General features: G+C 41.2%; 1 protein-coding gene across 1 annotated transcript in view; it reads right to left on the minus strand.

Moving 5' to 3' along the window:
- Window positions 1-1,518: 1,518 nt before the first annotated feature.
- The window catches only part of zanl (zonadhesin, like), an 81,568-nt gene continuing 60,585 nt past the window's right edge, over window positions 1,519-22,501 (minus strand). The window contains exons 78-102 of the mRNA XM_076882267.1: window positions 14,345-14,592; window positions 13,661-13,838; window positions 13,447-13,555; window positions 13,065-13,159; window positions 11,295-11,471; window positions 10,323-10,531; window positions 10,093-10,237; window positions 9,895-9,992; window positions 9,658-9,804; window positions 9,391-9,555; window positions 9,084-9,211; window positions 7,849-8,120; window positions 7,562-7,770; window positions 7,236-7,380; window positions 6,891-7,138; window positions 6,671-6,800; window positions 6,397-6,578; window positions 5,947-6,128; window positions 5,557-5,687; window positions 4,973-5,175; window positions 4,755-4,890; window positions 4,194-4,337; window positions 3,606-3,702; window positions 3,349-3,392; window positions 1,519-1,824 (exon numbers count right to left, since the gene is read on the minus strand). Of these exons, the coding sequence (XP_076738382.1) occupies window positions 1,769-1,824; window positions 3,349-3,392; window positions 3,606-3,702; window positions 4,194-4,337; window positions 4,755-4,890; window positions 4,973-5,175; window positions 5,557-5,687; window positions 5,947-6,128; window positions 6,397-6,578; window positions 6,671-6,800; window positions 6,891-7,138; window positions 7,236-7,380; window positions 7,562-7,770; window positions 7,849-8,120; window positions 9,084-9,211; window positions 9,391-9,555; window positions 9,658-9,804; window positions 9,895-9,992; window positions 10,093-10,237; window positions 10,323-10,531; window positions 11,295-11,471; window positions 13,065-13,159; window positions 13,447-13,555; window positions 13,661-13,838; window positions 14,345-14,592 (3,878 nt within the window). The 3' untranslated portion in view covers window positions 1,519-1,768. The remainder of the gene's footprint in view (window positions 1,825-3,348; window positions 3,393-3,605; window positions 3,703-4,193; window positions 4,338-4,754; window positions 4,891-4,972; window positions 5,176-5,556; window positions 5,688-5,946; window positions 6,129-6,396; window positions 6,579-6,670; window positions 6,801-6,890; window positions 7,139-7,235; window positions 7,381-7,561; window positions 7,771-7,848; window positions 8,121-9,083; window positions 9,212-9,390; window positions 9,556-9,657; window positions 9,805-9,894; window positions 9,993-10,092; window positions 10,238-10,322; window positions 10,532-11,294; window positions 11,472-13,064; window positions 13,160-13,446; window positions 13,556-13,660; window positions 13,839-14,344; window positions 14,593-22,501) is intronic.

The raw sequence follows: 22,501 nt of genomic DNA on the forward strand, positions 1-22,501 counted from the left end.
GTGAATAAAAATATGTATAAAACCTCTGCAAAATATTCTCTATTCATACTTTCAGACGTGTATTTTTAGTAGAGTTGACCAGCTGGTCATTAGTTAGATGTTCTCCCACGTTTTAGAGGCTAAACTTGTAAATATAGGAGTTTGTTTTTTAAATATATGAATAAAATCCTTTGCAGTCAGTGACCCTAAAATCTAGAGCTCATTTACATCATCAGATGCCCGTGACATGCTCTGGCAGGCTTTTATTGCCCTGCCTTCAGTTCCTGGGTTTTCTGCATTGTTCTTTGATAACTCTGTTGAGTAGAGGACAGTTGACTTGCTGGGCTCGTGAACAATTTCCTGTGTTTTGCCTTTAAAAACATGTAGCTTGCATTTACAGTATACTGTGTAAGATAAAGGTCTAATCATCTCTTAGTTTACTCAGATTGCACAGAATGTATATTTGTTAATAATTTGAATTAGTTTGGATAAGTGTAAGATAATAGGGAATTTCAGTTTTTACTATATAATTTTGTTTAGCGTAATATTTACAATTAAATTGTATTTTCTTTCCTTATTTAATTTTGACGTACTGTTCCTTTAATACATGGTAACCGTGCACGAGTGTGGAGTAACGGGGCTTTAACTAGCTGTGGAGTCAAACAGTTTTCTTACCGTGTACAGGAACATTCAAACGGATCACTGTATTTCAAGACTGGAAATAAATGTTTGCCTGTTTGTTTTCAACTACAAGCGGACTTTGTTGATTATGTTCAACTGCACAAGGACACGCATGTGGCCCGACTACCAGCTACTGCTTGCGCGGTAATAGTATCCATTTTCCCCCCATTTGCAGTGTGTTATAGCACTTTGCTGACTCTCCACAGTGATTGTAGCCCGGCACACTTCACGTTCCACGGTGTTTCACAGATGATGATGTGCTTTGGATCATGCGGTGTTCCTTTCCTTCTCTATATTTTTATCTTCCCATCATTTGGATACAAGTTAAACTTGATTGTATCTGTCCAAAGACTTTTTCCAGAAATGTGCCACCCCTCTTACAAATGCTCTGAAAACGTTTGGACTCCATGTAAAAGGTAAATACAAACAGAGCGGGCCAGTTTTGTAAAAACATTTATTATTCACAACAGAACTTCCAGTATTTAAAATGGATTTTTTGGGAAAAATAATTTGAAATTTGATAACAGCAACATTTATCAAAAAAGAGGAGATATGGCAGTGCGTACTAATGTGCAGCGTTTCCTATTCGTTCAACAGTCTGCAAATATTTCAGAACTGAGGTTTCTTTGAGAGGAATGTTGTCCTATTCTTGTTTTAATATATGATTTTAGTGACTCCATCAGATTGTCTGGAGTTCATGTTTTCCCAAAAGAATAAAAAAATGTTTGATTTGCCTGAATACAGAATGGTTTTCTACTTTCAGTCGTTTTTTCCATGAGCTTTGGTGCAGAGGGGACAGTGGTGTTTCGCTTTGCTGTCTCTCTCTACATCTACTGGCTGGTTATTAGACAGCAGGTTAGTAATGGGCACACTCTGAAGTAAAGACAGGGTGGAACTTATTACTCTGAAAAACTGTGGGCAGACACTACAAGAAGCACATACACATATAACTATTTATTTAATTAAACATTCACTTCAAATGACATGTTCAAGCATAACTTAAAAAAGCAACAAATAAACAAATAAGCAAGTCTTATCTTCATTTTTACTCTTCTTTGACATGACAAGTGGTTACATAGAGAAAAAATAGTTTCATTGAAGTTTGTCATCAAAAAGCAGTGACTTTCTCCTTTTTCTGGTTATCAATGTTTGTGTATGGAACACCTAAAACAGAAGACATGGGAGACATATTAGAGCTGAAAAATAAGTAAAATACACACACATTATATACATACGAGTATTTATACACAAAGCTTTAGTTGTCAGAGAGATGACATCACATTTGACTGGTATACAGAGGAGTTCATGTTGCCCCTTCATCACCCCCTGTGGTGGATTTTTGTATGACATGTATACCTATATAACTCTATACACTGTATATCTATCTGTACTAGATAGCTTTCACGTAGAATATTAGGCACGAGGTATTTTGCCCTTATGCACACACACGCACACATGCACGCACACACACACACACACACACACACACACACACACACACACACACACACACACACACACACACACACACACAATAAACATTTTTCATGCAGCTCTTAGAAAATAGTAACATGGTAACAGAGATACTGAAACACACTATTAACCTACGATGGAGTGTTTATTATTATGTAAAGTATTTAACCCATATATTTGATGTAGTTAGGCCAAGTATTATTCACATGTACATCATAAGATTATCACAAAAAGTACGCTGTTTGCTGTAGTAATGTGTGACCTTTGACCATGTTGTGACCTATTGTCAGAAGGCAAAGCAAAGGGTTAATTTAAGGGTGCCCCTTTGTGCTGGGCCCTCAGCCAGAGTCCTGGCCCGTACTTGACCCTGCACCTGCTGTTTTTGGGCGCGTGGGAAAGTTACTCCACAGCAGGGAGGTGGGTTCCTGTAGAAGGGGATCTGGGAAAGTCCTCTGGGCTTTTTCCTGCTGTCTGTCCGTTGGGGTTGGTCCCAACCTGCATGCGCTAACAGCGAACACCCTAGGGGAGCTTTGCCTTTCCTTCTGTTTTGCTGAGCTTCTCTGTTTAATAAAACAGCTGGCGTAGACCTTTGCTCCTCTCCTGTGATTTTTGTGTTTTTGACTTTAATTGGACTCGAGAAGCAGAAACCCACCTACTTCTAATCTGTGGAATTACTCACACTTGCGACCAGCACATCCCTCCTCTACTATTGTTGACAGTTTGACAGGAAGAGAAGTCTTTGCAGACCTAAGGTGGGCTGCCATGCTCCTTTTTTTAAGAGAGAAAAAGCTTCCGAACAAGCGACACTTATTCTTATTCGAAGGACGCTGTCGTGGATTTTTACCCATAACATGCTGAGCGAGGCACACAGAGTCTGAGATTTTTATATTTTGCTCTTTTGTTGTGCTTTTTACTGTCAGACCTTTGAGTGGATTTGCTGGCACATCCTCGCCTGGTGGTGTAGTGTTAATATACACCTGAATGTTCCAGCCCAGCAAACTGGTCACTCTGATGGTCATGTGGATTTGATGAGCAGGAGCTTGACTGCTACACACCCTTTCAATTTGATGCTTATAGTGACATTATGGAAACAACAACAACAACTACTAACAGTAGCAAGTGTTACACTAACTAGATGTTTATTGTGGTAGAGCAGCTTTATTGCGTTTTGCAGATTTGTTTTTAAGCTCATTTAATCTTTTTCCTGATCCTTACTTGTTGATTCCATGCTGATATTTGTCTCCTTCTTCTTCTTTTTCCTGAAAAGAGAAAAACTGAGGTTAGAGACTTTAATGTGTGCATGCATACAGTTATTTATTTATTTGAAGTTTTATAACGGTATTTGGAAAAAACAAAAGATATTGGCCCAGATATATTTTTAAAACCTGTGTTTGTGTTTAAATTTCATACAGTGCACACAGACGTACTTATTCAAGCGCATATTTTTGTTAAGATGATCTGTTAACACTCACATGGTTTTCTTTTTGCAAACAAGAACAATGGTAGTCACGGTGATGATAATGACAGCAACTGGGACCAGAACCGCAATCAGGATAATCCACTTAGTTTCTGAAACACACAAAAATGAGAAACAAAGTCTTTAACCGTTAACCACATGTCCTCCACTCTCAGTGAAATAATTCATTTGACCAATCACAGTGAGTGCAGGGTCCTTACATGAATTTGAAACTGAGCTTGGAGGAGATATTAAGTCAATATTTTATATGATACCTCTTATCTCGACATTATATTGTCACTTTTCTGGGTTATATCAACCACGGACATTATAATTCTACTTTAGTCCAGAACGCCGTGTTGGCTAATACCTCTGATATCAGCTGATCCTAGTGCAAACAGATCTTATGATGATAAACAGTGAAGTATGAGACATCTAGCTGAACGTTAGTTTTTCAGTGTTAGATACTAAAATGTTTCTGTGTTTAGTCTTGCATCCACAAAGACACACAAAGACATCGCAGACACAAAGAGTAGTATAGAAACAGGAAAGTTCACGAGGAAATGTGACAGCTTTAAAGAATGAAGTCATGTTTCAGTCGTACCAAGTCCTCCACCGGTGGGTGGCATCACTTCCATCTCACAGTTTGTGCCTTCAAAGCCTTCTGCACACAGACAGGTGTACGTGTTGTTGCCTGAGTCCTGACATGTGCCTTCGTTCAAACAGGGGTAATTGAGGCAGGGACTTGCTGCAAGAAGACAAAAATAGGTGTTGTTGTTGACAGTTTAATTTAGTTCATTTCTCAGTTAATTTGTAAGATATTTTATTCACAACAGGAAACACATAATCACGGAATTAAACTGAGAATCTATAAAGTTTTAGGAAAAAACGAGGTAATTGTGAAAAAACATCAGTTTTTTAACAGCTGTCCATAAACAGCTGTGAACTGGGACCAGTTAGTGGAGTGAATGTTGTCCCATTCCTGTTTACTGTGGGATTAGAGATGCTCCATGGTCCTGGATTTTCTTTGTTGTATTTTTGCTTTTATGTTATCAGCCTGGACTGCACACAGACCAGTTCAGCACCCAGACTCTCCCACACAGCCCTGCTGTATGATTGTATGATTCAAAATATACAGTGCTCAAACACTTGCATGAACACGTACCTTTGTAGCAGTCACGTTTGAAGTTGTAGATGGTGCACACGTAAGCGTCCTGGCAGGTCTTCGGCTCACACACAGCACCGGTACTGCTACACTCACAAGACTGAGAGCAGTCCTCGGTCACAAACTTCTCTTTGAGCTGCAGGATGGAGAGATATGAGCGCACATCGTCACGTGGTCACATAGATACACAGTCACTCGTGTAACTGAAGGCCACTTACAGGGTAGTATCTGTTTAGGAAGGTGCAGCCACACTGTGCATATGGCACACAAGTCCCCTCACTCATAACAAAGCCGGCGGCACACTGGCAGCCTTCGACACACGAAGTGACTTCACACTCCGAGAGTGCTGCCAGGTTGGCGCAGGAGGCGGGGCAAGATGACATGCAGGGGGAGTAAGTGCTGTTGGCGGTGCAAGAGAGGACTGGGAAAGAGAAACGTGATGTTATTTACAGCAAACCGTTCGACAGAATGTAATTCTTTGTTTTGCAAATGTGTCTTAGTTCAATGCCTCACGTTTACAGGAGATTTGATAATGTGCAAGAGTATCTATATAAGAAACTATAAAGAAGAAATAAGAAACTGTAAACTATATAAGATGAATACAAACTGCATTACCACATATCTGTCTCAGTGAGGACAGCACATTACAATCTGCGTTTTCTGACAGTTTTGGAATGCAGTTTGTTTGTTTTTTACTTCAAATTATGAATACAAACAAAAACACACAACAGGTGGAGTGAGGAGATGGACTCTGAACTGTTTGTCTTCCCACATGATGTGAATGAAGGGCAGCATTTCTTACCGCAGTCCAGCTGCTGCCTCCACAATCCTAATGTAACTCCAGCCTGTTGACAAGCTGCTGCATATGCTTCATAACTGGCACAGCGCATAGCTTCACTGCCTCCCTCAGCACACAGGTCAAACAGACAGTCACTGAAAGGACAAACATGAGCACAAGCAAAAAGCTCACACATGCACGTTGGTTCATACAGCTGCTGTCATGTGTTATATTGAATATGTCTTGATGCACGCTCAATCATCCAGGTACGTAAATCCCAAAAGGCTGATTCTGTTCATCTAGACGTTGCGTTTTTCAGATGAATTATATCGATTATGCTCAAGTTAACATTGTACTGAAATGTGTCCAGAAGACAGCTTCATACATATCCCCACTTAAGTGCAGACTACTTACTCCTGGTAGATTTGGGGTGACACGGTGGCGTGGCAGGCAGCAAATGGCCCACTGGAATCAGACAGCGCCCCACACTTCGTCGGGCTGTTGTAGTCGCTGAGCTGTGACTGAGAGCAGTCTGACACCTCGAACCCTGAGTCTGGATCAGTCTCTGCTTCTTGTCTGGAGACAGAGAAACTGTTGTGTAACAGCCGTGTGTAACATGAAGTTTAGTTTCCACAAAAACTGTAACATGAAACGAGCCTATTCTGTTTGAAGATTTTCTTTTATCAAGCACTTAACAGGCAGACAGACTTGGGCCAAGCTCTGCTAATTATTGTCGGGCAGCAATAATTATCTTTATTTTATAACATAAGGCAGTTTTCTTTAACAACAATATTCTCTGTTAAATAGTGACAGAAATCTGTAGAAGCAGTGAGCCTGGTTGTAATCGTACCTCAGTGCACGGATAGGACGGTCCAAGATCCTAAGTCTGTTGGCAGGTCGATCATTGACCTTCCAACTATCTCCAAATTCTTTAAGATCCCTGACTAATGTCCCATCTGGCTTCATGTATTCATTTCTGGTGATGCCATCATAGTTCCCACACAGTCCTCTAACAGAATTCTTATAGGTACCAGGAAGTATGATTTCTGATACACAAACAGAGAGACATAAGAGGAACGTGAACAGATTTGTACAAAAGCCTAAGACGTTCTCAGACAGAACTGTCTTCTTCTTTTACCTCCTCGACTGTTGCCATCAAAGCGTACAGTGAGTCCAAAGTCAGTGGTGAGCTGGATCTGCCTGGAGTTCCTTGTGATGGTCAAACCATCAACTGGTGTGAGAGGAGGTGTTACATACTCCCCGTTGACCTACAGGAGATCAGGTAGGATTGCGTTACATCATTTTTACCATTAGAAATGCATGAAAACCTGCTCTTTTTTAACAAAGTGTCAGCTGACCAGGACAGTCTTCTTCTGCAGGAATTTAACATTGACACCGTAAACATTGATGTCCATCTCCTCCAGGAACGACACCCTCTTGTTCATTCCACGTCTAACGTTCTTTCCTCTCACCACCAGGGGCGTCAGGGAGCTCGACAGGTTGTGACCCAGAGCAAGTTCATAGGTGTCGACACCTTGGAAGTGATGCTTGAAGCCATCGAATGTTAGGTAGTGAGGATCCCCACAGATGCTGCACTGATTGAACTCTAACGATGGTGGGAAATGGGAGGATTCATGGTCAAAAACCACAGTCATTTTTGTTACTTTGCTTGTTTATTAAGGTTTGAAGTCTCTCAAACTCACCGGTGGGTCTGCAGTAGCGGTTTCCATTCTTGTCCAGGTCACACAGTGAATTCGAATTACAGCTGTGGTCCTCACATCTGACTTCACCACCAGGGTTACAGGTACACGACTCAGTGCATTTATCTGTTAGCCACAAATCTCCTACCTGTGGGCGCACACACAGACATGCATGGGACTGGTTATACCTGGACTTAGAATAAAGGGTTTTCAATATGCTAATATTAAATCCTCATAGCCTCTGTGTACTTTTGAGCTCAGGATTTTCTATTATGGAACATCCCACTGAGTCCATCATCTAGCAACAGTACGGGCAGTACTGTACTCACATCATGGTACTCCCTGTTTGAGTCCAGACAGCCACACTGGTCCAGAGTAACACACTTGCCGTCACTGAGGACGTAACCAGCATTGCACTGGCAGCCCTCGAGACAAGTAGTTGGAGGCAGATGGCAGAAGACAGGGAAGAGGTCAGAGCACGTGGGAGGGCAGGGGGCTGTGCAGTCTGAGTAGTGGCTGTTAGGAAGACAGGGCAGGGCTGCAGAGAGGGACGAGAATGAGGTAAGACAAACAATAAATTCAAATCTTTATGTGAATCTTTGTTACTGTAACTCACGGCAAAAGCTGCTGTTTCTCCAGCTGATGGTGACACCGGCACTCTGACAGGCCTGAGCATATGCCTCCACGTTGTCACAGAGCGTAGTCTGCATGCCGTCATACTCGCACATGTCATAGACGCAGTTAGCCAGGAAAGCCTCAGGGGGCACTAGAGCGTGGCACGGCTTGAAGTTATTGGAGAGAATGACCCCACCACACTGAGCCTCATACAGCATCTCTTCTTCTTTGCTACACTTTGGGTGGATGTCTGGACGGGTGTCTGGCTGACAACTGAACAGAAGAACATTTGGATCAGGGTGTAATTTCGCCAACATGGACAGCATACATTTGATTCATTAGAGTAACCACTATCTGGAACCAGGGGTGTTTTGCGTGTTTGGTGAATCTGGAGACCACTACTATCTTTAAGTCTGACGTCCAAACTCCGCTGCAGGTCCCAAAGTCAAACGATCACTGCAGCATCACTGAGAGTTAAAAACTGTCTAAATTCTTTCATCTTTAATAAAATGATCAGCGTTGCTGCTTTACCAGGTGGAACAATTAAGTTTAATGTCCAGGAATCCATGGAAACCGAATTTATGAAATGTAATGGAGTTAGAAGTTAGCAAGCAGTTAGCTCGCTAGTTTCCATCTATATGTAATATAGCATGTTTGAATGAGGGATTTCCAAAATGTACAGCTCTGCTATCATTTCCAGCATAAATGAAGACAGAAAACTAAACAGCAGTGGCGTTTGTAGGCTAGCTGGTATATAATCATGTGCTACATGTTTATATATCGCTTTTTCCACTCGATAAAAGTTAACATGAGGGTTCCAGATGGTTAGGGAAAAATGCAATCGCATGGCAGGATGCTGTAAACGGACCAAACTTCAGTCAGGAGAACAACTGAGATAATCCATCCACAATACGAGGTTAGTCATTAATGTACTGCTGCATGGGCTGGGCTGTAGTTACATGTAAGGTTTTAAAAACTGAGCTTTAAAATGAACAGTGGTAAAAAAACAGAAAAGAAAAACAAGAGAAGCCGACTGTTTTTAGGGGCTTGTTCAGATTAAATAGAACAAGATACAAAGCATTAAAACATGTTAAAAACACAACAGCCTTATTAAACGCAGAGTAGTTTGGACCTGGAAGCAGGATTCAACATGTCATCACTTAAAGACCGGATAGAGTTACAACTAATATCCGCATAACAACACTAAAAGTTGTTCACTGGTTGTTACCCACTGACCCAGGATCACTGTCTCCATTTGATTTCCAGCTGTTTCCCAGTTCAATGTCATCCTTGGCTGGTTTCTTGTTGGGCATTAGGTTGTCATCAGAGGGGTTCTGGTTGTAGTTTCCACACATGCCACACACCTGGAGAAGAGGCCAGTGGAACAAGGTTATTGCAATGTTTCTGTAATATACAGCAGAGCAGCTACTACAAGCAGCCATGACTAGCATACACAATTTGTAATTTTTAATTTCCTCATGTGACTTGACATTGAAAGAGTTGTGATGCAGACACTAGAAAACATGGTCTTAATTTCTGATACCTTATCAAAATATTCTCCTGGAACAGTGATCTCAACGTGATGGACTCCGTCAAATTTCACCTGTAGACCAAAGTTTGTGTCCAGCAGACTATAGGCTCCACTGGTTATCACTTTAGCTCCAGCCAAGTCAACGGAAACTGGGGTTTTCACCCGCTGTCCGTTCACCTGAGCACAGAAAAGTGAAATCATGTCAGCTGCTGATTGTTTCAGTATGGCGTAGTTCCTCTATATTTGAATGTCTGTAAAATCATAAACTATGTCACATACCAGAACTCTGCGGCCCTTTTGCAGTTCAATAACAGTGCCAGGGTACAGGGTGACTTTCACAGAGCGAACATATGATGCCTCTGGTTGACCACGTTCCTCATTCTTAGCCACTATGTTGAAAGGAGTGACTTGGGTGGCGTTGCACACCTTTAAAATAGTGTATATTTTGTTTTCAAAGACAAAACAGCGCCACAGGAATATCTGTTGTGTACAAAGTAAGTTAAACTCCTCCCATACCTCCACCAGAGTATATGTGCAAGTTCCCATGAACGTATGCATCACACCATCAAAAGTGTAGTAGTGCGGATCTCCAGCTACATGACACACTCCTTTACCTGAGGTCGGATATGAGACTCGGTAAAAGGGCAAAAACATACACTGACACAGCTTTAGGTGACGTGAACATGTAATTATCCAGCCCTTCGTTCAGTTTACCTGTAGAATGACAGCCTAGTACTCCTTCCACCACTTTGCACTCCTGTGCAGGGCTGCACTGCCAAGACTCACAGCTGATGTTGTTGTTTCCAGCACACTTGCATTGCTCTGAGCAGTCAGCCTTTGTGAACCAAGTGTCTCCAACCTAAACATATACCAAAAAAGTTTAATGCACCCTTACATAAAACACAATTTCTTGCAAAAAGGAAAATCTCCCACTGCACACCCACCGGCCTGTATTTCCCATCACCATCAGTGCATCCACACTGGCTGATTGGGACACATTTGTCTCCGCTGAGGATGAGGCCAGTGTCACAGATGCAGCCCTCCACACAGGGAAGATCGCAAGAGCCGCCGTGTCCTGCAGGGTTCTGACAGCTCGGCTGAGGACATGCAGGGCCACATGAGGTGTAATGACTGCCTGGGGGGCACTTCAGAGCTGGAGGGAGTCAAGCAATTTTTAGGGTTGTTTGTAAAAATGCACAACAGTTGTTACATAGCTATAAACAAAAAGAAGGTTGTATTTGTCTACAGGAAACATGTTACAGCAAAACTCATAAAGTTTGTGTACAGCATTTCTTTTTGAACCATTGTTGGCCCCTAACTCAGAAGAGGGACAGTTTTGGTGCTCGCAGTGGAATTATCTAAACCTTGTGAGAGATGTAACCTAGTGAAAGTGAAACAAATGAGAGTATATAGTTTAAACTGCACTATTTTCACCAGGATATTTTTCTGAAAAAAACAAACAAACAAATATTGGTAAATTTTCTTGAAATCTGGGAGGGTCTGGAATGTCCACTATATGTTTCTGTGGACCAATAAACCTTTGTGTTTCCCATAAAGCGGCATATAAGCATTATTCCTTAGCACCTAAAAATCAAGCGTATGTAACCTCTGTTAGACAGCAGACGCTGCAGTTTTAAATGGAAATATAAACTACGTACTATAATGTAACTAGTAGTAAAGAAAGTGGAAGATGACCTGGGTGTATTGGACAAATCATGGGGATTTTCTTACTTTATACTCAACTTTTTATATTTAAACTGATCATTTTGTCACGCTCAAAATGAAGGCACTGATTTCTCAGGGAAACATCTAATATTGTTATTATTACTTTAGTAATACGTTTGGTAGCAATGGAAAAAGTATTACTTAAGATCCTATTTTTTCTCTATACACACACAAAGAAAAACAGGACTCACGACAGAAGGTGTTCGTCCTCCATTCGATGGGGACTCCTGCAGCAGCACACATGTCGGCGTAGGTCTCTATGGCCTGGCACAGAGCCACGGTCTCACCTCCAGTGGCACACATGTCGAATACACAACTCTCAAAGTATGGCTCAGGGGATACAACAGAGTGGCAGGGCTTAAAGATTCCTGAGGTTAAGATCAAAGATAGAACAAAGTGTAGTTGAAGCGACTGCTTGGGGATGATTTTCACCACATTGTCTAGCCTAACAGTGATATATATCAGAGAGGCCAGCCCACAAGTTTTAAGGTAAATGTAAAGATTGTTTAATATATGTGAGACATATACAAAGTGGGAAAAAGGCATGAAGGGCTTACTTCAGCTAACAGCACATATCTATATTTCACATCACCAAACCAATTGGTTGTTTTACTGCATGTATACGTCATATCATTTCCCAAGCATCGCTTCCACAGTTCCTGGCTTGTGCTGAGAGCCATGTTTTGTCTACAAGGGTGCTGAAGTCATCAAATGTCAGTGCTTAATAAGATTAAGTACACACTGTAAACCAGCATATTGTTTCAGTGCAGGAGTTTGTGTGTTCTAGTCACGTGCTTGTGACAATACAAAGCATCATATAAGAATCAGTCTATTTAGTATTTACAGGCATCCAACAGGTACCTGCGGGCCAAATGGAGTGAAAGGCAGTAGATGAAAAAGGAGGAGTTTGGTGAGTCCATTAAAATGGCAAACAATCCTCAATCCTACAGTCAGGTCTTCTGTAATGGAAGCAGAGTCTGTGCACCAACTATAAGGGATCACATTTCTCACCCTCCCTGGGAAAATCAGTGGTAGGCTGCCAGGGGCGGCCTTTCTCACTGATTCTGTTCATAGTTTTTATGTAAGAATATCTCGGCACAGCCAAGTAATGAAGGCTGTCCATTTGGTGGCATCAGGATTCCATCTTTGCCTTTTGCAGATTTTGTTGTTCATCACATGGTGAGCTCCAGCTTCCACTGGAACGTTTCGCAGCTGAGTGTAAAGCGAGAACCTCCAAGTCCAAGACCACGGTTCTCAGCCAGATAAAGGTGGAGCACTCACTCCAGGTCAGGGATGAGTTCAGGGGTCTTGGGATCTTGTGCATATGTATTATTGTAGGGTCTACCTTTCAATATAAAGTGCCTTGAGGCAACTGTTATTGTGATTTGTGGCTGTACAAATAAAATTTAATTGATTTGACAGACGGATTGGGATAGCATCTGGGTAATCTATGATCCTTCCCTGACCTACGGTTCAGAGCTCTGGGTAGCGACCGAAAAAAATGAGGTTATGTACATAAGCGGCGGAAATGAGCTTCCTTCGAAGGGTGGCTGGGCTCCAAGATAGGGTGAAGAGCTTGGAGTAGAGTGGCAGCTCCTCCACATTCAAAGGAGCCAATTAGGTGGTTCGGGCATTGACTAGGATGCCACCTGGACACATTTGAGTTAAGGTATTCTGTGATTGAAGGAGGCGGGTCAGTTCCAGGACTTGTTGGAGTGAGAGATCGCTGGAAATATAACTTATTAATGTCAGAAGAGCTGACTAGGATGAGGAAAGTCTCGGCTTGTCTCCTTAAACTACTGCCCCCAGGACCATAGATGGATGGATGGATGGATGGATGGATGGGTAGATGATATTAGACTATTAGTTGTAATGATAACATTCTTTTATGTGTGCGTGTGTGTGTGTATCTTAGTGAGAGAGAGAGAGAGCGCGTGCACACACATATGTGTTTTTCATACCGTTGGGATCAGTGATCATGCCACAGCTGGTAGGCTTCGTGGCCTCTTCCTCCACCTTTACATCACAATCTTCTTCTTCTGTACCATCAGTACAGCTGAGAGGAAATGGGAGAATTCATTGCAATGGAGTCAACATGTTTGTGTTTGGTAATTCTAAGGCTAAGATTAGCAGGAGACTGGTGACATGTACAGGACAATTTCTGGGAAGAACTTGAAATTTAATGCAGACGTAGCAGTCAAAGCCGAATGACAATGAAATAAAAGGAACTTAGGAATAAAGTAGGATCAACAATTCTTGTATTGACATAATGATGAAGAAATGAAAATCTACAAATAGATAAAATTAAAGGTCTTATATTCTGTTTTCTGTAATGTGACTCACTCGGGGTCTGAGTCAGCAACCTGCCAGCTGTCTCCTAGCTCATTGGTGTTAGCAGCTGGTGTGTTATCTGGTTTCAAGTTGTCATCGTTAGGGTTCCCATTGAAATTTCCTGTGGAGACAACAGATATTCAAAATCACTCTATTTTAATTAGACAAATCCTGTGTTTTATTCACTTAGTAAGGAACAACAGCAAATAATTGCACTGGCTCTTACCACACATCCCACAGAGTAGGCCATTGTAGGAAGTTGGCAAAGTGACATCAGCATGATGGTTTCCATCAAAACGCACCCTCAGATTAAAAGATGTTTCTAAGACAACAAACTTTCCACTCAAGTAGATCTTAACTCCCCTGATGGAGGTAACAGGTGGAACAACCGCAGTGCCATTGACCTGACAACAGCCAGAGATCACAATATTATTGCCAGAAAAACACAGCTTATTATGTGTACTTGTTCTTTGTTCCTCTACAGTAGACTTTTCCTTTAAATCAACCATCTTTATAGACAAATGCAGCAGGGGACAGTTTCCACCTTCTACTGAGAAGAGGCTGAATCTGTTATTAAAACACATGTTAGGAAAACACATTCAGTAAAGAGGCTGCTATAAATATAGCTTTGTTATACTTGCATTCTGTTGATTTAAATTTGGTGGAGAACTAGTTTAATTTTTTAAAAATTGTGTTTTATTTTGACTGCTGCAGATTATAAAAATCTTAAATCTGATTATGAAGAGATTTAAAGAAAATCTTACAAGTGGTTCTTGTTCCAATAGGCCTAGGCTGTACATATTGGCCTTAAAATTATTCAGTTGGTAGTAAATAAAATGGGTAAAAGCACTAAGATAGCAAACAGAGATACTGTTTATTGTATGAGTGACTGGAAGAACCCTCTGCCTACCTGGACCGTGTGTCCCTTGCCAAGGATGACAGTGATACCATTCACATTGATCACCACAGCCCTCACATAGGAAACCTTCTTATTACTTCCTCTGTGCTCATTCTGGGTATGGACCGTGAAATGTGGCAAGCCAGAGGAGACATTGCAGGGTTTGGTCAAGGTGTAGGAGCATGAACCCATGTAATGGTGAGTACGTTTATCAAAGGTTATGTAGTGAGGATCACCAGAAACTGAGCAGATACCATTTCCTGAACAAAGAAGGCAGGGAGTTACTTTATCATTTACCATGATGAGCAAAACAAATGCAGATTTCAGTGGAACTATATAAAATGGATAATGCACTGAGATGTCAGATGTGTTAAATGAAATAATAATCTTTAGATGTATGTGAAGCGGTGTGATTAATATACCCAGAGGGTGGCATTCATATTCTCCATCTTGTAGTTGGCAGCTCTCAGTAGTTGGGTTACAGCTGGTGTTATGACACTGTAGCAGACCTCCACTGTGACACATACACTTTTGTTCACAACCCTCCAAGTACCAGTCATCGCCCACCTGAAAAATGTACACAGAATGCAAAAAACAATCAAAATTTTGTCATGTAATTCTCTCTTATACATCACACGAATATAAAGATAAGATAAGATAAGATAACCTTTATTAGTCCCACACGTGGGAAATTTGTGGGAAAGATCAAAAATGATAAATAAATATATAAATATAAATGTATCAAAATGTATATAAATATACATGTGGATGCAAACCAGGGATTCTGTATGCCACTAACTAATTAGGCCAACCTTTACTCATTTATTTATTGATTTTGGGCTTGCTAATTGTGGTGGCACCCGTATGTAAATGCTATGACATAAATACAAATTCTATAACACCAGTGTCTTTTAAATTCAGGTAAAATACAGTATAATAAATATAATCTGTGCTTGATAAGTTGAAAGTAAAAATCTTTGTTGTAAAACCAATATTTATGTGCCAACAGTTCTCTGCAGTCTATGCACCCTTAATTTAGTTGAGTTTTAATTTCTTTTGTACTGTAGGGTCTTTGTGTCTCTTGGCGTCTCTCCTGTTGAAGTCATAAAGAGAACTGAAAATGATGTTAGCATGAGCTTAGCACATTTTAAAGGTAAATGGAATATGGTTTTAATTGTTTGGAGGCTGTTTCCACTTACAGGGTGATAGGTTCCACTGGGGTCCACACAACCACAGTCTCTCAGTTCCACACATTTGTCATCACTGAGAATGAAGCCAGGGTTACACTCACAACCCTCCACACACACTTCCTCACAGCCAGGTGGTCCCACCACACCAAGACATGTCTCAGGACATGAACTCACACAAAGGGAGTAGGAGCTATTGGGAGGACAGGTCAGAGCTGTGTGGACAAACACAGGGATGAACAATAATGAGAGGGAACAATGGTGGACAAATAGCAACAGAGAACGGAATGGGTAGTACGATGATTCAAAGACAGGGCACCTACGTATCTCATATTGATTTAACTCAGTGTCATAAATGAAAGCAAGGATAATATTAACTGCATTGAATATTTTACATTGGTTTCAGCATTGTGCACTGTATCTTAAACTCTCCTCCCTATACAATTATAAATATGATTATAAGTTCAATTATAATGTTGGTGAGCAGGATGTAATATATCGTGGTTATATTTACAGGTGGAGACAACTTCCAAATGGAGAAGCTATGGCATGCACCCCATTTAAAAGGGAAAATGCTGAAGGCTCATTTTTCCAAAATGAAAAGGTATTATTCAAGTCTTTATTCATTTATGCTTCAGAATGGGGCTTATCAAGCCAATGGGTGATGTCACTGTGACTATGTTTTATATATCATATATCTTTTAGATATATTTGGTATATCTCAGATTCAAACTTACGGCAGAAGTCTGGAGTTCTCCATTGGTAGACTTTGGCTCCAGCACTATGACATGCGTCAGTGTAGGCCTGGAGCTGGTCACACAGCACATGCTGCTGGCCGTTGAACTGACACATGTCATACACACAGCTTTGGAAGAATGGAGTGGGATTAACTACACTGATGCACTCCCTGTAACAGAGAAAAGCACTCACTTAGCTTAGGTAGGAAAAGGCAGAGGCTCATATATACTGAAAATCTGAGTTCAAACAAACAAACAAGCTACATTTGGTGGTGAAACAGTCAACAATTGTTGCATAAGTTTAGCAACAATTCACTAGCTGGGGCCAGTGAATAAAGGTGAATGGCTTAAACATGAATTGAACTGCGGTTTGGGGAAGGCCTCGCTGGGGACTGGCGGTGGCTCCTGGGCTGGCAGATCCCCATGTACTAATGAGAAGTGAAACAGTGAAAGAATTGAAATTGAAAAAGGGGAGGGAGGGTTGGGAATGAATGGAAGAACAAACAGCTAGTAGTACTGGGGGATTATATATAGATAAGAACAGGAAGGGAAGTGTTTGGATACTTTATCTCTAACTCACTAACTGAGTCCACATTGTCATTTTACATTTTACAGTGTTCCTATTAGAAAAAGGTGAATGGCTTAAACATGAGTTGAACTGAGCTTTAGGGAAGGGCGCAAAGGGGACTGGTGCCTCCCGGGCTGGCAGATCCCCAAAGAAGGCATCCCCTAGAAGCAGCAATAATTGTGCATTGTGAAGGTGAAAGACCTCTGCAGTAATAATTCAATTTTTCAATTCAATTTATTTATACAGCCCCAAATCACAACAACAATCGCCTCAAGGCGCTTTATATGTAAGGTAGACCCTGCAGTAATACCTACAGAAACAACCCAACAATCATATGACTAACTATGAGCAAGCACTTTGGCGACAGTGGGAAGGAACAACTCCTTTTAACAGGAAGAAACCTCTGGCAAAACCATTCCCATGGAAGGACAGCCATCTGCCGCTACCGGCTGAGGTGGAAGAAGGAAAGCAGGACAAAAGAGAAGCGCAGAGAGAAGGTGGTCAAGGATTCCAGAGAGTAGAGTGGTTGAGTTCGGAAAATTACGAAGGAATGGTGGGAGAAGACCACAAAGCAGATTTCAGAAAACGAAAGACCTTAATAGCTGAATGAGGAGAACCCCTGATCGAGTGGCAACGTGGCTCGACTGGTGTGGAGGCTGGATGGATGCATGTTTGTATTTTAAGACATGAGGCAATGGCTTGACGGCTCGTAAAAGCTTTTACTGCTGTGTTTGAAAATGATCGATATGGAGACAGAGACTGGCAATACGGTGTCAGGAATGTGCTTTGTTACATTTTGTGAAAGATAGATAGATGTATGGACCCTGGCATCCAAGTTATTGGGGAAAGAGGAAAGAGAAACTGGCTTCCAGGTGCCAAAAAGCACGCTGCTGCATTTTGCTCAGGAGAGATAGAGGGAAGAAAAGCTTGCTACTGCAAATGAAGGAAAAGAACCTGGCATCCCGGTACCTGATGTATGCAGGCGAATTTGAAAAAGAAGGACAGAGAAATAGAACCTGGAATACCATTGCAAAAAGTATTCACTTTTTGCAATGGTATTCCATGGTTTTGTAAAGGAGGAAAAGAGAAAGAAAACATGGCATCCCAGCGCTAAAAGCCTGCTGCTGCATTTGTAAAGGAGGAACAGAGAAAGGAACCAGGAATCCCGGGCCCAAAAGCTTGCTGGTATATTTGCAAAGGAGGGACAGAGAAAGAGAACCTGGCATTCCAGTGCCAAAAAACATGCTGCTGTATTTTTGTGAAAAGGGGAGGGACGGAAGAGGAACTGGCAACCCGGTGCTAAAAACTTGCTCCTGCATTTGTGAAGGAGGGATAGAGAAAGAAAGCCTGACATCCTAGTGCCAAGAAGCATGCTGCTGCATTGTGCGAGGGAGGGATAGAGGGGAAGGGAAACTGGAATCTCCTGGGTAGAAAACCTTGTTGATGCATTTGCAAATGAGGAATAATAACTTGGCATCCTGGTGCCAAAAGCTCACTGTTGTATTTGCAAAGGAGGGTTATAGAAAGAACCTGGTATCCCAGGTTTTTTGCAACGATAGATAGAGATAAACTGGCAAGTCATTGGTAAAAACTTGCTGCTGCGTTTGAGAATGAGGGACAAAGAACAAAACTGGCATCCCAGTGCCAGAAGGGTTCATTACAGCATTACAGTAATAGTATTGAAAATATTTATTCATATTTTACAGGTCAGTTGGGTGATTACCAGGCATGCTGCCATCTATTTCATGATTTTATAAGGTCAGGAAAAAAACGTTGTAAAATCCCAGGAATCCCATCAGTTTAACCAAGTCGATAACCAAAAGTGGAGGGGTTGTGAATTCTTACCGGAAGGGTCCAGTAGGGTCTGTAATTTTACCACATTTCTCTGGTTTTACAACTTCAGCTTCCAAGTTGGGGTCACAGTCTGGATCAGGCTTTGTTCCTGGGGTACATCTGGTCAATACAAATACAAAACACAGTTACATCCTCTTCAGTTTGTCAGAAAGAGTCCGACAGTAAGGTAACAAAAGACGTAACCAGAAGAAATCCAAACGACAGAAAGATAGATATGTTGGAACTCACGAGTCATCTTCATCGTCTTTGGTCTGCCAGCTGTTCCCAAAGTCATTACTATTTCCTGCCACAGTGCCATCTGGTTTAGTGAAGTCATTGTCTGGGTTCCCATCATAGTCACCACAAAGGCCACACATTTGGTCATAGTAGGAGCTGGTAGGACAAAGTCAAGGCAGGATATGTAGGATTAAAATAAGACAAGCTTAAGAATATTTGCAATGTTTAATAAGGTGTTGCTTGGCCTTTTATTGTAATTCTAGAAACAAATGAAGAGAATGCAAAGATCCCTGATACAATAAACCAGGGCATCGTTAGTATATATTAAAAGTTGCATAAGTCCACAATATGCACACAAATGGACTGCTTTGTTTTCACAACATACATAAAACAACTGGTGATGTTCAGCAGTTTAGATCGTTATCTATCAGAGTTTCTTCAGATCGTTAGGTTATGGTTGCATCGGAGGAAAGTGGTCATCAAAAAAATAATGATAGAGCAATGGAGACAGTGGTCAGGTGTATTGTATGAATGTGTGAAGCAAATAAAAAGAAGTTCTACAATATCAAAATAGTTCAAACCAATATTTATACTAACCTGGGAACTGAGATCTGGGCATAATGGTTTCCATCCCAACGCACCCTCAAGCCAAAGGATGTTTGAAGCGTGATGAACTGACCAGCAAGACTAATAGACATGAGAGGAGAGGGGGAGTGGGGCAGAGCCACCCGTACTCCGTTCACCTGATTCAGTGATGAAGAAAAAGATGTTAAGAACATAAGAATATAAAGATGTTAAACAGACTGTGTAAACGTCTAATTGGTGGACAGGTCAGGGAGTATAAAAGTACAAAGAGTGTGCAATGTGCAGTATATCAGGCAAAAACAGACTTTGTATAGTTTTAACAAGCAAGAAAGACATTGCTTTATGCCTATCACACTGTGTTATCTTTGGCATAGATTCAACTGACAAAATGGGAAAAATCTGTTTTGTTTTTTTACATGTTGTTAGCAACAAAGTAACTAAAGATATAATTTGAGTTCTTTGCTAAAATGTCAGTTATGTGTAGACATAAGACATACATGGTGATGATACAACTACTGTGTGGGATGTCTGCTGGCACACATTTTACTTAAAGATGGGAAATACAAGAGATAGTAATTCATTCACATACTGACCAGTGTTCTACTGCTCTTCATCAGGGTCACAGTAATTCCATCCACTGTCACATATAGCTTCCTCAGGTATGACACTCCTGCAACTCCTCTCTCTTCATTCTTTGCCTCCACAGAGAACCAAGGGCCTGCACAGGGAAGACCACGACAATCAGGAATATTGTGTGTTTATATTAAAGGTGAACATTGGCATTAACATACAAACCACCACTGACATTCAGTGTCTTCTCTTTGCAGCAAACGTGAATGAAAACAATATATGTCATGCTTTGCGATGAAAATAATAAATGAGTAAATTTAGCTCATTTAAACTTTCATTTGTGCGTGTGGTGTGGCAAGACTAGAACAGGTGCAATGAAACCCAAACATCTTAATGAATAAATGTCTCAAAATAGTGTGTACCTGTGCTGTTCCTACAGCTTCTGGCCAGTGTGTAAGTACAGGTTCCCATGAAGCTGTAGTACTTCTTGTCAAAGGTGTTGTAGTGTGGATCCCCAGAAACTACACAATCCTGAAAGCCTGAGAGAGGGAAAAACATCAGGAACATCAGACTGAAACACAGATGAAGCCACTGTAGAACAATTACCTAATAACAGTGCAGTTCACTGCTGCTTTGGACTTGTACTGGCATTAAAATAGATGCAAGGAATATGTCATTTCCTGACTAGACAAAAATTTGTATTATTCCAATTTCTTTTCTGCAACTCTGTGATTTTGCATTATAAAGAATCGCATGTAACAAGTGTTGTTATAGACAAACCGTACAGAAGAGAGCAAAAGAAACATAACAGCAACACACACATAAATATTTCACTGTTATTGAAAGTAAAAGACACCTCTGGGTTGTGCTTCTCTATCTTCCATTACTCAGTCTAATTATGTATATTAGAGCAGGGATAGAAAATGCTAGGTGTGAACATTACAAACATACTCGTAGGATAGCAGCCCAGCTCTCCATCCTGAAGTTTACATTCATGCATTGGGGGGCATTCAGAGGCTTCACAGGTAATTCCAGCTGCACCACACCAACATTTTCGCTTGCAGTCTTCCTCAAAAAACTCCTCTCCAGGCTGACAAACAGACAACAAAATTGACAATTAAGCATAGCAGGCACAGATGATTCTTTGTAGATCCTTTTATGCATGTATGTATGAAAATGTTGTTTTAGAGAGGACATAAAGAGACTGCAAGTGACCTGACTTGAAATACAAAGGACCAAATGATTCACTGCCGGCCTATCAGACCCACTTCACCATACCTCATAATACTGGCCGTTCGTGTGGTTGCAGCCACACATGTTCTCCTTAACGCACTTGCCAGCACTCAGGACATAGCTGGGATCACACACACAGGACTCAGAGCAGGGACCAGAGCAGGAGGGGGGTTTTCCAAAGCATGTTTCCTGACAAGGATCTGCACAAGGTTCGTAGTGGCTGTTTGGGGGACAGCTCAGTGCTAAGCAGACCACAAGAGGTTGAAGTTAGTGATAGGAAACAAAAGTATGTGCTGGTTAAAATATAAAATGACAGCTTTTCACAAGAAAAGAGATACGTCTTTGGCACTTCCAGCTGTGTTGTCTTCCGTGTAACTAGATTGTTTGAGTTTGGTGGTAACCCAGTCTCCTGCAGCCTCTTGGCATATGTTGTCTGCCCAACTAGGTATGTTAAAGCAGCACTCCCTCAGTTAACTTTAGTGAGTAGGAAGCCCGTATGAAGTACTCTTCCACAAGTCAAAACTGACCAAAAACTCTCTTGTGTTATTATCTCCCAACTACTCAGCCAAGCTGATTTTTACCTAATGATATACCTAAAGATATTTTACTACTAAATTAAATCATTTGTCCTTCCAATACTCACGGCAGAAGGTTTCATTCCTCCATGGTCCAAGGTTGACCCCACGATCTTGGCATTCATTGACATAGGCTTCAATGGCTTCACACAAAATGGGCTTGGCACCATCCAGCTCACACAAGTCAAAGACACAGTCCCTGAAGTAATTCTGAGAACAAACAATCACTTTGTTACAATGCTTTATATTGTGTGACCATCTAAAACCACATATTCAAATTATTCCACTATTACGAATATCACATTTTCACCCTGAATGCACACACACATAGACAAATACAACAAGCTCAGAATAAGGACTGGTTCCACATTTGTTTATTATATGTGCACTATCCTCTACATGAACATACATTGGGGTTGACTTTGGGATGGCACACAGCAAAAGGTCCATTTTTGTCCAGCAGAATGCCACAATATCCAGAGCTTTCATACAGTTCCTGTTCTTCTTCATTGCACTCAGGGATGGTAGTGTTGGGTTTCTCATTACATCTGTCAAGACAGACCATCATCTTAAGAACATTTGTCTTTTGTCAATGGTAAATGTTTCTTTACACTTGCATCTCTGCAATACTCACTCTGGATTCA

Source organism: Maylandia zebra, linkage group LG3 (assembly GCF_041146795.1).
Source record: "Maylandia zebra isolate NMK-2024a linkage group LG3, Mzebra_GT3a, whole genome shotgun sequence".
Classification (NCBI taxonomy): Eukaryota; Metazoa; Chordata; class Actinopteri; order Cichliformes; family Cichlidae; genus Maylandia; species Maylandia zebra.